The sequence below is a fragment of the Phascolarctos cinereus genome, unplaced genomic scaffold (genome assembly GCF_003287225.1).
Source record: "Phascolarctos cinereus isolate Bilbo 61053 unplaced genomic scaffold, phaCin_HiC Scaffold_4;HRSCAF=312, whole genome shotgun sequence".
Taxonomy (NCBI): domain Eukaryota; kingdom Metazoa; phylum Chordata; class Mammalia; order Diprotodontia; family Phascolarctidae; genus Phascolarctos; species Phascolarctos cinereus.
In genome coordinates this window covers 204,758,836-204,774,763 of record NW_027555847.1, presented here as the reverse complement: position 1 = coordinate 204,774,763, position 15,928 = coordinate 204,758,836, and the positions used below count along the sequence as shown (strand labels likewise).

At 36.5% G+C, this 15,928-nt stretch overlaps 1 protein-coding gene across 1 annotated transcript in view; it reads right to left on the bottom strand.

The window, feature by feature from the left end:
• The window catches only part of SHOC1 (shortage in chiasmata 1), a 143,628-nt gene that overhangs the window by 108,225 nt on the left and 19,475 nt on the right, over positions 1-15,928 (bottom strand). Inside the window, exon 4 of the mRNA XM_078152859.1 lies at positions 5,313-5,494. Within this exon, the coding sequence (XP_078008985.1) occupies positions 5,313-5,494 (182 nt within the window). The remainder of the gene's footprint in view (positions 1-5,312; positions 5,495-15,928) is intronic.

Genomic DNA, 15,928 nt, shown 5'->3' with positions numbered 1-15,928 from the left:
CTGTGATCCAACCAAACAGACCTTCTCTCTGTTCCTCACACACCATCCTCCAGGCCTCATCTTTGTGCCTTTGCAGTGGCTATCTTCTATATCTAGACTGCGTTCCAATCTCTTTACCTCCACCTCAAAGACTGTCTCTCTTAAATATGCAGCTCAAGGCACTATCTTCTGTATGACACCCCTCCCAAACTATCTTTCATATAATTCTTTGTGTATATTTGCATTTCTATATGCTGCATATATTTGCATATGTATTTGTTATCTTTACCATTAGAATATAAACTCTTGCCTGTTGAGATTATTTCATTCTTGTACTTATATTCCCAGAACCTAACATAGGGCTTGGCACATAATGCTCTATTTACTGGTGCTTAATAAATATTTGCTGATGGATTTTTTTTTTTGTAAAAAAAAACCTTGACAAAATTCTATTCTATGTATAGAATCTGGGTAATTAAAAAAAAAAACAAGTTCTATGAGGACCTGCATTCCTTTTTCAAAGTTACAAGCTGCTAGGAAATTATTTTTTTTTAACTAATTTATTTTTAGTTTTCAACATTCATTTCCATAAGATATTGAGTTTTACATTTTCTCCCCCTCCTTCCTCTCCTCCCTCCCCAAGACAGTGTGCAATCTGATACAGGCTCTACATATACATTCATAGTAAACATATTTTCACATTAGTCATGTTGTAAAGAAGAATTAGAACCAATAGGAGGAACCACTAGAGAGAAGAAATAACAGTCTTCTGGGAGCCAAGATGTTGGAGTAAGAAGTAAGTCACTCTCACTCTCCCTTACTGACCTCTAAAAACCCAGAAAATATTGCCCCAGGAAAAACTCTGGAATGGTTGAGCCAGCAAAAAGATTGGGTGCAGCAGTCTTGTAGCCTGAGAATTAATAGCTGGGGGATTAATGGGAAAAGTCTCTCTTGCTATGGTGGAAGGGGAGCAGTATATTATGGGAGGTGGTTTTTGTTGTTTTGTTTTGTTTCTTCTTTCTCATGGTTACCTTCATTGGTTCTAATTCTTTACAACATGACTTATGTGAAAATATGCTTAATACAAATGTATTATGTCAGATTACAGAATGTACTATGTCAGATTACACACCGTTTTGAGAAGGGGGAAAGGTATGGAGGGGGAGAAAATTTAAAACTTAAAAGCTTATGGAAGTGAATGCTGAAAACACAAATAAATAAATACACGAATGAATGAATTAATAAATGAATAAATAAAAGAAGAAGAAACAAAACAAAACAAAACAAACAAAAAGAGAGAGAGCAAATAATATGCTTCGATCTGCACTCAGACTCCATAGTGCTTTCTCTGGATGTGGATAGCATTTTCCATCATGAGTCTTTTGGAATTGTCTTAGATCCTTGCATTGCTGAGAAGAGCTAAGTCTATCAAAGTTAGTAATTACGCAATGTGGCTGTTACTGTGTACAATGTTCTCCTGTTTCTGCTCATTTCACTCAGCATCAGTTTATATATGTCTTTCCAGGTTTTTCTGAAGTCCACCTGCTCATCACTTCTTATAATACAATACTATTCCATTACATTCATATACCACAACTTGTTCAGCCATTTCCCAATTGATGGGCATCCCCTCAATTTCCAATTCTTTGCCACCACAAAAAGAGCTGTTATAAATATTTTTGTACATGTGGGTCCTTTCCCCTTTTTTACCATCTCTTTGGGATACAGACCTAGAACCGATTGCTGGGTCGAAGGGTATGTACATTTTTATAGCCCTTTGGGCATAGTTCCAAATTCCTCTCCAGAACGTTCACATCTCCACTAACAATGCATGTTCCAATTTTCCCATGTCTTTTCCAACATTTATCATTTTCCTGTTTTGTCATGTTAGCCAATCTGATAAGTGTAATGGAGTACCTCATTTGTTTTGATTTGCATTTCCCTAATCAATAGTGATTCAGAGTGTTTTTTCAAAAAACTAGCTCTTAGTTTTATTTCTTAGTTCAATAGTTTTCTTAATTTCAATTTTATTAATCTCTCCTTTGGTTTTCAGTATTTCTAATTTGGTATTTAATTGAGGATTTTTAATTTTTTTTTCCCTAGCTTTTTCAGTTGCATGCCCAATTCATTGATTTCCATTTTCTCTATTTTATTCATGTAAGCATTTGGAGATATAAAACTTGCCCCAAGAATTCGCTTTTGCTACATCCCATAAGTTTGGGTATGTTGTCTCATTGTCATTCTCTTGGATGAAGTTCTTGATTATTTCTAAGACTTGTTGTTTGACCCACTCATTCTTTAGTATTTAGATTATTTAGTTTCCAATTAATTTTTAGTCTATTTTTCCATGGCCTTTTATTACATGTAACTTTTCATTGCATCATGATCTGAAAGGGATGCATTTAATCTTTCTGCCTTTCTGCATTGGGTTGTGAGGTTTTTATGTCCTAATATATGGCCAATTTTTGTGTGGGTGACACGTACCACTGAGAAAAAGGCATATTCCTTTCTATCTCCCTCAATTATCTCCAGAGGTCTACCATATCTTACTTTTCTAAAACTCTATTCACCTCTTTAACCGCTTTCTTGTTTATTTTTTGTTTAGATTTATCTAGGTCTGAGAGGGGGAGGCTGAGGTCTCCCACTAGTATAGTTTTGTTGTCTATTTCTTCCTGTAACTCCCTTAACTTCTCCTCCAAGAATGTGAATGCTATACCACTTGGTGCACATATATTTAGTAATGATATTACTTTATGGTCTATGGTACCTTTAGCGGGTTGTAGTTTCCTTCCTCATCTCTTTTAATTAGATCTATTTTTGCATTTGCTTTGTCTAAGATGAGTATTACTACCTCTGCTTTTTTTTTAACTTCAGCTGAAGCATAATATATTCTGCTCCAGCCTTTTACCTTTACTCTGTGTGTATCCCTCTGCTTCAAATGTGTTTCTTGTAAACAACATATTGTAGGATTATTGTTTTTAAGCCATTCTGCTATCTACTTCTGTTTTATGGCAGAGTTCATCCCATTCACATTCACAGTTATGACTACTATCTGTGTCTTTCTCTCCATCCTATTTCCCCCTTTTTATGCTTTTCTCTCTCCTTTCTCCCTTTCCTCCCTCACTAGAGTTTCACTTTTGACCACTACCTCCCTCAATCTGCCCTCCCTTCTGTCAGTCAATTTTTCTCCTTCCTTTTCCAAGCTGCTGACTCTCTCTTTCATACCTCTGATTTCTTTTCCCAACTTTTCTTCTACCTCCCTTATTTGACTTTTATAATACTTCTTGAGCTCTTCCAAGCAGGCATTTGGGCTTGAGACCAGTTCATATTCCCCTCTGAGGTTTTAGATGTGGGTATATTGATAATGTTGTCCTCTTCTGAATTTGTGTTTCGATCTTCCCTATCCCCATAGAAAGAATCTATGGTCATTGTTTATTTCTGCTTTTTCCTCATGATGTTTGCCTATTTAAAGTTGAGCTCTCCTTCTGCAGCACAGGGGGCACTGACCCAAGCTTCTCGTGCTGGGGGCCAGGGACCTGGTCACTAGTTTTATGTGCTGGGGCCTCAGGTGCTGGCAGCTGGAGGCTCTAGGGGTTTGACAGCTTAGCTGGTGCTAAGCTGGGATCAGCAACACTGAAGCTCTTGGGGTGGGGGAGAGGGTCTGGCCCCTGGAGGATGCCTGCTCACCCAGGTTGCTCCAAAGCACCAGAAGATTTGGCTGCTGTTGGATGCCTGCCTGCCTAGAGTTGTTCTGAAGTACAGGGAGGTTTGGCTGCTGGACGATGCTGACCCGCTGGTGCAGATGGTGGTTTTCCAAGCTGGAGTCTACCAGTTCCCTTGCCTGTGTCAAGGCACTTGGGGTCCTGTGTTGGTGCTTGCCTGCTCCACCACCCTGGGGCTCAAGATCTCCCACTGGTTTGCTGAGGTGGAGCTCGCCACTGGCTTGCCAAGGTGCCTCCCATCCTATACTGCTCCCCTTCCATCAGAGTGAGAGGGACTTTTCTTGCTAATTCCCCAAGCTTCCTGGGCTAAAAGACTGTTGCACCTCATCTTTCTGCTGGCTCAGCTGTTCCAGGGTTTTTTCCTGGGGCTTCACTTTCTGAGTTTTTAGAATTCAATATGGAAGAGGGAGAGCAACTTACTGCTTACTCCACCATCTTAGCTCCTAGAAGTCGACCAAGTAGAAATTATTAACGGGAAGTTTTACAGAAAAATCTATTTAAACAAGTTCCTAGATTCAGAGCTGATAGAAATCTCTGTCTTGAGTGGATACAATCTTATCATAGGACAGGGATTGGTACTCTAGAGACTTTGGGGAAATTCTCTTGGGTGAGAGCCAATGACCATAATAATGAAAATAAAAATATTTAAAAATATGAGAACTGAGATTAAGTGCAATGACCAATCTTGTTTCTAAAGGACTGGTAGCTAAGTGTAGATGAACCTATTCAGAATATTGCAAATGAGGTCATTGTGATGTTTTGCTTAACTGTTTTTATTTGTAACAAGGTAGCATTCTATGAGTAATTTGCAGAGGATGGTAATACGGAAGTAAAAGGGTAAACAAAAGCACCAATTAAATATAAAAGAAACAATACACAAAAGTCCCATCAAGATGAAAATTATTAGCCATAGTTACATTTAAAAAACTAACATTTGCGCTACTGTTATTAAATTTATGAAAATCCACAAAGCTTTGAGGAAAAAAAATAGATAAAATAATGAAGTACATTTTGAGAACCATTACATTCATATCAATAAGAATTACTGAATTTTCTAATAGTGCTAGAGCTATCCAGTCTTTCCTATGATGATGATGATGATGATATGGTTATTATTATATTATATAGTTCTATGGAAATATAAAATTAGGGAATTTCAGTCTAGTTTGCACATCACATCACCATTTCTGAGCAAATAATTTGCTGGAAACAAGATCTGAAGTACTGCAAAAAACTGCTATGTTAGATCAGCATTAAGATTTCTGGTATCATTATACCAATAGCAATGAAACCCATTGGAAGATTAATTACTATTATCTATATCTAGGTTTACCTGGTTAAATTAATGCCAGTTTTTAGCCTATCAAGATTGTTCAAACTCAGAAGATAATTGCCGAACCTTCTAAAAATACCTAGCTTACAATAAGGATGTCATAAAAGTGGCAAAATGCATCATTTTGCTTAACGTAGCTAAGCTGAAAAATACAATTCTGTTAGGGAGCATCTTCAATATATTTTTAATCTACAGGAAAAAAAATCATTCTCAGAAGTGTAAATCAAACAATCAGTAAGTGCTGTTTTTATGCATACTAAGACTTACAAATACTTTACCTTGACTGTTTGGTTGAAGTGTTGGCCATTCCTCAGAACAAGTAACAAGGTGGAACACCTCCTTATAGTCATTCTGAGTAAATAAACAGCTCTTCTCTATGTCAATTTGAGAGGATGGATTTGAACTTGGAACAATTTCTTCAAAGTCATTAATATGAGACACAATGCATGAATCTCTCCTCCTAAAAAGAGATGTTCAGTTATTTAAGCATGTTTTGCCTTAATATGCTCCATAAAATGCATGCTTATAGTATATAGCTTGATAAAGAAATTTAACTATATAATATCACTACTGTCTTTACCTCAAATGATCAAATATTAAAGATAAGAAATGGAATTAAAAGGCAAATACAGACATCATATGACACAGAGAATAAAACGCTGGGGTCAGAAAGACTTGTGTTCAAATCATGTTTTAAATACATACTACCTGAGTAGTATTGTGCAAGTTAATTTATGGCTCTCATCCTTGGTTTTTTTAACTGTACAATGCGGCAATCATACCTGTTGAACTTATCAGATATGGTTATTGCAAGAATCAAATGAAATAATGTAAAATTCTTTGCAAACTTTAAAACATTATACAATTGTTAGATTTAATTATTATTGTTTAATTAGAAGACTTAGAACTTCTCTTTCTTTAATGCTGTAGTTTATTTTGATCAAATTGGCCACCTACTATTACCTTCTCAACAACCACAATATTTCATCTTCCTGAAAGCAAAAGGCATCCCTTTAGGATATAAAAGTCTGTTCATTCAAATGTGTTTAACATTCAAATGCTTCCAGCTTGGTGAAGAAATAGAATTTTTAAAAATGTCTTTCAATTTCTTGTTTAATTAGTCCCTCCACTATATAAAAGTTGAATTCAAGCCAGTTTTGAACTCAACACTCATTTTTAAATTATATTTTCAAATTTATTATTTATTTATTTTTAGCATTAATTAAAAAAAAATTTTGAGTTCCAAATTCTCTTCCTCCTTTCATCCTCTCCCCCATCCATTGAGAAGGCAAGCAAAATGATACTCATTATACACGTAAAGTCATGTTGAAAAAAAATCAAGAAATGTCAAGTGAAAAAAGTGTGCTCCAATGCGCAGAGTCCATTAGTTCTCTCTCTTGAGGGGAATAGCATTTTTCATCATGGATCCTTTGGAATTGTCTTGGATCATTGTATTGATTAGAGTAGCTAAGTCCTTCACAGTTGATCATAATCATAACATTGCTGCTACTACGAATTCACATTTATCAAGTACTTAGGGTTGTTTACAAGAAGGGAAAAGCACTGAAACTACGGGTTTCATGATGTAGTTAACTCCCCAGATTAGGAAACTCCCTTTACCAATTCAGAGTGGCACTTTCACTGCGATTTAGTCTTAAGAAAGTTGCCTGGAAAAGTGGTATCAAATTCAAATACCACATATTGACTCAGAAAACCACAAATTGCCATTATCTATATTGTATTGTATTTCTATTTATTTTGTCAAACACTTCTCAATTACATTTTAATCGTGTTTACTGTTGCACTTGAATTTTGCAGGTTTCAGGCAGAAAGTCTGACAATTCTGGGCCCTAGAGTACTGAGAGGTTAAGTGACTGGCTTGTTATACAGTGAGTCAGAGGTTTGCAACTTAGATGTCATCTTGAATTCTACTCTCCCTTTCTCCAAATATCTAAGCAATTGCCAGCCTTGTCATTCCTACTTTAGCACAATCTCTCCCACTGTTTCCTATTTACACAGCCACACCCCTGGTTCAGTCACACATAATCTCTTACCTGGCCTATTGCAATACCTTCCTACTTAATCTCCTTACTTTAGCTCTCTCCTCCAAACTCCATACAAGCTGCTAAAAAGATTAGTAAATCAAATGATTTTATTGAAGTACAGCTCTGACCATGTCATTCCTTTACTCAATAAACTCTAGTGATTCCATTTTGTCTTGTGCATAAAATATAAACTCTCCTGTTTAGCTTTTAAAACCCTTTACAACCTGGCCTTAACCTATCTTTCCACCCTCCTTATACGTCTGATCAAGCCAAACTGGCTTTCCATCTCTGTGCCTTTGAATAGTCTATCTGTCAGGCCTGGAATGCACTCCCTCCTCACTTCTCTGTCTTAGCTCAGCTCAAGTTAAACTTTTCCTAATCCTACCAGTCTCTTTTTCCTAAAAATGACCTTATATTTACTTTGTGTATATTTGTATACCTTTAGATTTAGCAAAATCTGAACGTCAGAAGAGGCAAAACCAGAATAAAAGTGAAGCCCTTTCAGACGTAAAATAAACATTCCACACTCTAAAAATGGTCTGAGGTTTAAGAGCTCAACTGCATAAGGGAATACCTGCAAAGACAATGAACTTGCCCAAGGGCTCTGAGTGCCTTTTCTCTCAGCCACTTATTTGTATAATACCCCAACAAGAATTTGGGAAATATAATAAGCTGATCCCCATAAGTCAGGCCTGCACAACATGTGGCCCACCAAAAGATTTCTGGTGGCCTGCGAAAAATGTAGGGTTGCCATCGCACACTCTATCCTGTCTGTCACATGACCTGCCACAACCAACCATCATTGTTGCTATCAAACCTAAGCTGCAAACCTACATTTTTCACCAGCTCTGAAATCCTTTGGCAGGCCATAGGCCATATGTTGTGCAGGCCTGCCATAAGCGAAGGTGGAGATTCCTCATTGAAGGAACTTGCTCCTACAAAAAACAATGCTGAACAAGAAAGAAGAGACCTTTCCTATGTCCTGCCTAAGGGAGTAAAAGGAAAAAAAAAGGTTTTGGTTATCTCTAGGTTAAGGATCCTTGCCTTTGCTGAAATGGCTGTAGCACTCTAAATGAAAGAAGTGCTCTCATACTGCTTTAGCTGATACAGCATTGAACTGAGTCTAACCACAGACTAATAGCGGTGAAGGCTGCAGCTGCCCATTAAAAGCTGAGCCTAAGGGGCAGCTAGGTGGTACAATGGATAGAGCACTGGCCCTGAAGTCAGGAGGACCTGAGTTCAAATCCCACGTCAGACCAAACACTTGGCACTTCCTAGTTGTGTGACCCTGGGAAGTCACTTAACTCTAACTGCCTTAAAAAAAAAAAGCTGAGCCTAGTGAAGTCCAGCAGAGGCCATGCTCTGTGAGAGCCCAGTGGCTGAGCTCTCTGCCTCACCTAATCCAAGGAACAGCTGCCTAGGGGCTATACAAAGTCTCTCTCATAAGGAAGAAAGAAAAACTGCAAATGCTGGATAATTATTTATCAGGAATGACTTCTATAAAAAGATTTTTGTGTTGAATGAGAGATATACTTGATCTTTAATGTTCTTTACAACTTTAAAATTTTGTTATATGTTTTAGTAAAGTTATTACTATATCAAACCATATGCATACAAGTAAAGATATAACTTATCTTCAAAGTTCATAAAAATCTAAAAAACTGTTAGTATGCTTTTTTAATACATTAAATTCCTTGGGTAAAAGTTCATTATTAGCCATCTTAACGTGTTTTCTATTAAGGCTCACTTTCCTTTTTAAGAGGAAGTGTGGCATGCTAAATAGAGTCCCAGACTCTATTTAAAAATTAGGAGTTCTAGATTTGAATCCTATCTCAGACACTTTCTGGTTGTATCACCACAGACAAGTCACTTAACTTTTCAGAGTCTTTGTTTATCTATCTGCAAAACGGAAAGATTAATATTTGTGCTACTCACTTGACAAGGTTGTTGTAACAAAGGTGTTTTCCAATCCCTAAAACGCTATAACTGGGATTTATTAGTGGTTTTTGTTCCTTCAGCATTTTATTGTGACACCAAACTGCTGTTCTTCCAATTGCTCCTGTAGAACTGCACTGCTCTAATGAAAATGCTATTGTGAGTCTTAAATCTAACACTTTTTTTAGTCTTCAACTTCCTTCACCTTGTGCAGCTTCTGAAACTGTTGCTTGCCTTTTCCTCTTGGAATTCTCTCCTCCCTTGTCTCTTGGGAAGGTGCTTTTGCCTACTTATTCAATTCTATGACAATTCTTTCTTGGTCACCTTTGCTATTTCATTGTCTTCTGTTCCCAAATGTGACTGTTCTCTAAGTTTCTGTCCTGGACTCTTTTCTCTGTTATTTCTATCCTTCTCCTTTGGTGACCTAATCAGATCCCCTGGGTTCAGTTATCCTCTCTCCGAAGAAAACTACAAAAGTCATATATGTTGTTCTAATCCTCTCCTCAACTCCAACCCTATATTGCCAGTTGTCTGCTGGAAAGCTTCACCTGGATGTCCTCTAAGCAACTTAGAGTACTTAGGTTCTTGGGTTTTCCTTAAACTTGTTCCTCCTTTAAACTTATATATTTCCAAGGGTACTACCATGAAATGTGTTCCTGTTAGAGAAAATGGGTTCTGTCAAGAAATGATCTTTAGAATACAAAAGACAGAATGAAAATGGTTAATAGGGACTGGAAACTCAAGATAAAAAGAAGATAAGAAGAGAGCACTTATTTACCCTCAAATCACTTAACTACTGAGTGAGGAAAGAACTGGACTGTGTGATTGCTGTGCCAATGTCAGTGATATTTTAAAGATCATGGAAAATCAGAGAGCTGTAGCAGGTCTGGAGAAGGGCAAATGCACTAATTTTCCAAAATGAGAGGAAATTGGAGTCTGTAAACTATAGGCCACTGAGCTTAATTCTAATTCATGGAAAAATTCTAGAATGCATAATTTTTTTAAAGTTACTGACATCTTCACCTAAAATAAGAAGGGAAGTGGTTGGATGGGAAGAAAATCTTTGTATCAAATTTCTCTGGTAAAGATTTGGTATTTGAGTTATATAAAAATTGTGCATGTGTACACAAAAATAAGTGGTCAAAGGATATGAACAAACAATTCTCAAATGAACTGAAAACTATTAACAATCATAACATTGCTTTTATTACTACATCAAGCCATATGTATTTAAGTAAAGCTATAGCTTATCTTCAAAATTCATACAAAAATACAAAAAAACCCCAATAAAACAGTATGATTTTCTGTATGTGAAATTGCTGAGGTGAAAGTTCATTATTAGCCAATTTAGTATGTTTTCTAATCAATCTCTTTTTCCTTTTTGGAAGAAGTATAGTTTATTAAATAAAGCATCAAACTTAGAATAAGCAGTACTAGTTCTGAGTTCTATTTGGAGAAAGAATGCTCTAAATCACTAATAATAAGAGAAACGCAAATAGAAACAATTCTGAGATTTTACTCTACTCCCTGAAAATTGGCAAAAATGACAAAAGATGAGCTAATCAATGTTGGAGGAGTTGTGGAACGATAGGTACACTAGTACATTGTTGGTGGAGGTGTGAATCAGTACAGTCATTTTGGAAAGCAATTTTGAATTATGCAAATAAAGTAAGTAAATTGTCCATATCCGTTGACTCAGAGGTTCCATTACTAGATTTATACCTGAAGAGGCCATTGAGAAGAAGAAAGTCCCTATGTACACTAAAATATTTATAGCAGCACTTTTTGTTATAGCAAAGATTTGGAAATAAAGTATTTTCCATCAATTGAGGAATGGTTAAATAAACTGTGGTATATGAATATAATAGAATATTACTATGCTGTAAGAAGTGATGAATATGATAAATACAGAGAAACATCGAAACAGTTACATAAACTGATGAAGAATGAAGAAAGCAGAGCCAAGAAAACAATATACACCATGACTACAACAATGTAAACAGAAAGAACTGCCCCCAAATCAAAAGTGAATGTTGCAAAATTACAAAGAAGTGTATCTTGAAAGAAGAGATATGAATTTTTCACTCTTTTTTTAGTTGTTTGAGTCTTCTTGTGCAAAATGAATAATATGATAATGCTTTAGCTGACTGCCCATGTATAACCTATATCGGATTGCTTACTGACTCAGGGAGATGGGAGGGCAGGGAGAGAAGGAAGGATAGGATTTAGAACTCAAAACTTTAAAAGCAATGTTTAAAAAATTGTTTTAACGTGTAACTGAGGAAAAATAAAATATTAAAAAAAAAGAAAGAAGAGATATGAGAAGACATCTCTACCCTCCCCCTTTCCAGAAGTGGGAGGTCCACAAGTACTGTTCATTTGACAAATATATCTGCTCCCCACCTCTCTTAACTAGGGATCAATTCCTCAAAACAAATAATTTTTTAAGAAGAAAAAGAAAAAAAACAGTTCAGCAAAACTAACACATCAAAGAGTCTGATGGTCTGATGGTATATTCAATTAGAATATGTAATTAAAGGGATACTTAATAAACATCTAGAAAAAAAGGGTGAAAACAAAGATTCAGCATAGTTTCATCAAGAACAGGTCATAACAAGATACTAGGAGAATAGCAAAGTGAGAGGTAACCCAGGGTGCAGTTTCCCTCCATTACGTCAAATAAACGATAAATATCCCAAAATGAAGCAAATACAATAACTAGAAGAGAAAAATTGAAAGAACTCATCACTAGATAATTATACAATGAATAATAGAAGAATAGCTCACAAAACCACTGCTCCAGGCACCTCCATATATGGCGTCCTCATCAATGTCTGTCAATGCACTGGGAACAAGGCAACCACTTATCCTACCTGATGGAAAGGGCGGTTGGTTTTTTTTTTAAGGCAATTGGGGTTAAGTGACTTGCCCAGGGTCACACAGCTAGTAAGTATCAAGTGTTTGCTTTGAGGTCGCATTTGAACTCAGGTCCTCCTGACTTCAGGGCTGATGCTCTATCCACTGCGCCACCTAGTTGCCCCAAAAGGGAAGTTTTAAGGCACAGAATTTTGGAGTTAACTCCTTGGCAGTGTCCCATGTCTAGTCAAGTCTAAGGAGCAGTCAGGACCATAAATCAAAATAGCCCAGAGGCTTTATAGGAAGGAAAGGATTGTACAGGAGTGTGGTGCTTAGGGAAAGAAGACTGTGGTGGAGGATAGGGCACAGAAATACAGGCCTGGTCACAACTATTTAATTCTGCACAAGAAGAAAGGAAGGAAACAAGTAACTAACAAAAGGCACATAAGAAAGGAATATATAATATACATTATATATCATATAATACATACTATATAATATAATACATAATAGGAAATGAAAACTCTTTTTGGAGTTTCCCCTCAGTAGTGTCCCAGTGTCCAGTGACATTTTCTGCAACAGACCATCAGGATCAGCTTTAGGGACTGAAGAAAGGAAATCTCAGAGAGGACAGTATAGCTCAGAGGAAGACAAGTAGAGAAATAAAATGACCTCTAGGAGTCTAGCCACAGTGATATCCCAAATGGGTTGTTCTCATCTGAGAGCTCCAGATTTAATTTCATTCCAATAATCTGAAAGAACAAGTAGTGAGCAACAAGAGCTGGAAGACAGGTACAATCAATGTTGGGCCTATAGAAGGGAAAAGACTGACAGTAAGAAACATGTCTAAAACAAAAACACCAGAGGAAAAATGGAAAAGTAACTAATAAAGACATACAAAAGATGCCCAAAGAGAAGAAGAAACATTTAAAGAAAAGAACCATTTCAAGTGAATAAGTACCACATAATAAAGGAAAGCAAGTCAAAATCCCCTGAGGAAAGTGAAGGTGTTAAAATAAAGCTGTAAGGCCTGAAAAGACAATGGAAGGATACCACTAACTTCCAGAGAGGTTTTTAAAATCAAAGAACTAAGTGACAGAAATTAGAACTCCTGAGGAAAAAATCAATGAGCCTAATGAGATACTAGAGAATTAGAACCAAAGTCACAGACAATTTGCAAAAAAGGAGATTCTCTGAAAGTGAGAATGACAGAATTAGAATACAAGAATACAAAGGCAGAAGAAAAATTAACTGAATAAAATTAAAAGACAAAAAGAGAAGAAATTTTTACAAAATGAGAACATTGAACTGGGAGATTGGAGGTGAAGAGATAATCTTAGAATCATAGGCCTCCTACAGAAATATCATAAAAAAGAAAATGTGACAATTGTAGTTCAAGAAATCTTATAGAAAAATTGCCCAGATATATTAGAAGAGTACAAATTGAGAGAAGCCAAGAACACCAATTGAAAAAAAAAATCCTATGTTCAATTCATTAAGAAACATCACAGTCAAATGTGAGTATTAGAACATCAAATAAAAATTTTGTTGATAGCAAAACCCTTTCATGTGTCAGGAAGAATCAGTCAGTAGCAGAGGATTTAACCCTAGTTCACAAGAAAGTGAATATTGAAATACAATATTTAAAAAAGTCAAAAAGATCAGTTGGCACCCAAAACAATATATCATAAAATACAAGAGTCTAAGAAAGATCAAATAAAATAATTTGATGTTCAGCAAACAGGAAAAATTTGAGTCATTTTTTCTAAAGAACTCAGAGATGAATAGCACATTCAACATGTAAACTCACCAAACAGAAGAAAGTTAAAACAATTTCAAATAGCCATGAAGGACTAAGAAATGAAATAAATTTTTTTATATGGCTAGGGTTGGGCAAGGCCATGAATGTGGGATAGGGGAAGTTGTTTTTTTTTTTTGTTCAATGCTTTATTCTTAAAACAAAAAAAACAAACCTTGCATATTATCTTAGAGATACTGAGAAGGTAAAGAGAACATTAGTAGGCTAAAGGATCTAAGGAGCAAACAATATACAGACAGTTCTCACTTCATGTAAGTGGGTTCCCAGACCTCTGTAAAGTGATTTTTACAAAATGCAAATTTGCTTGTGGATGTGGGAAGGGAGGGATTAAGAGAGGATGGTGGTCACATCTGCGGAAGGAGAGGGCCTGAACATGCTGGGGCCAGGATGAGACATGTGGGGGCCTGGCCAGAACCGAGAGAAAGAACAGGTGATGGGGCAGACAGATAGGGGCTGAACTCAGACACAGACAGAAGATCAGTGACATGCAGGGGCTAGGGACAAACATATGGTACCCAGTGAGGATAGATGGAAGACAGATACTCAGAGACCAGAAAGGTGGGTGGAGAGAGGCAAAGGTCTCCTCTCCCAGACCAGAGGTCTCAAGCCATGGCCCCATCTCCCTTCTCTGTGCATCTGTTCCTCTGCTTTCACTTGGAGGTTTTTTTAAAAAAGGTTTTTCTTTGGGTAGGGGGGAAGGGGGAATGGGACACTGTGAAGCACTGAACCAAAGGGCAAGAGCAAAGAAAGAGAGCACAGTGCTGTACAGTAAAGTGAATATAGGCATTTTTTTTTCGGAATGTGAATTCCTTATGGAATTCTTTATGTAAAGTTGAATTTGCATAATGCAAATTTATATAAACTGAGAACTGTCTGTAAAGGGAAAAATCAGGAGAGTAGAAAGAAAAATTCAACTAAAATTTCAAGGTAAAAAACACCTTCCTTTATTAGTGATCAGTTTCATAGTTGGTATGAGAACTCAGATAAAGAAAGAAAAGGAAGAAACGGGGAGACCTAGGAAGAATCAGAAACCACATTCTATCTTAGGAAGGGGAAGGGTGAGAAAATGAGAGAAAGGAGTGAGGGGGAAAATAAAACAAATAAACTCAAGGAACTTGGGATTAGGCAAGGTAATAAGAAGGAAGAGGAGCTGAATCAAGGAGATCAGAAAATGAAAGCAACAACCCCCACAAAAATGTAGTGACTTAAAAAAGAAGCAACACCCATACATACATACACATATAAATACAGACACATACACACATGTACATTATGTATATTATATATATATATATTCATATATATATATAAAAACATATATACACACATATTAGTTACTAACTGTGTGAGCCTTGGCAAGTCACTTAACCTGTTTGCCTCAGTTTCCTCATCTGTAAAATGGGGATTACAATAGCATCTACTACTGATGGTTGTTTGAGGATCAATAAGATAGCATGTGTTCCCCAACTGATAAATAGCCAAAGGATATGAACAGGCAGTTCTCAGATGAAGAAATCAAAGCTATCTATAGGCATATGAAAGAATGCTCTAAATCACATTACATTAGAGAAATACAACTCTGAGATACCACCTCACACTTACCAGATTGGCTAATATGACAAAAAAGGAAAATGATAAATGTTGGAAAGGATGTGGGAAATTTGGGACACTAATGCACTGGTAGAGAAGTTGTGAGCTGATCCAGCCATTCTGGAGAGCAATTCGGAACTATGACCAAAGAGCAGTGCCACTTACTAGGTCTGTATCCCAAAGAGATCATAAATAAAGGAAAAGGACTTACATGTGCAAAAATATTTATAGCAGCCCTTTAATGGTGGAAAATATTAGAAACTGAGGGGATGCCCATCAATTGGGAATGGCTGAACAAGCTGTGGTATATGACTGTAATGGAATGCTATTGTGCAATAAGAAATGACAAACAGGTAGATTTCAGAAAATCCTGGACTTGCATGAACTGATGCAAAGTGAAATAAGCAGAACCAGGAAAACATCGTACACAGTATCAGCAACATTGTGTGATGATCAACTATCAACTCAGCTCTTCTCAGGAACACAATGATCCAAGGAAGTACAAAAGATCCACAAAGGAAAATGCCATACACATCCCCATAAAGAACTGATGGACTCTGAATGCAAACCAAAGCATTTTTTTTCACTTTAAAAAAAATCTGTTTCTTCTTTCACAACTGTGACTAATATGGAAATATTTGTTTTTACA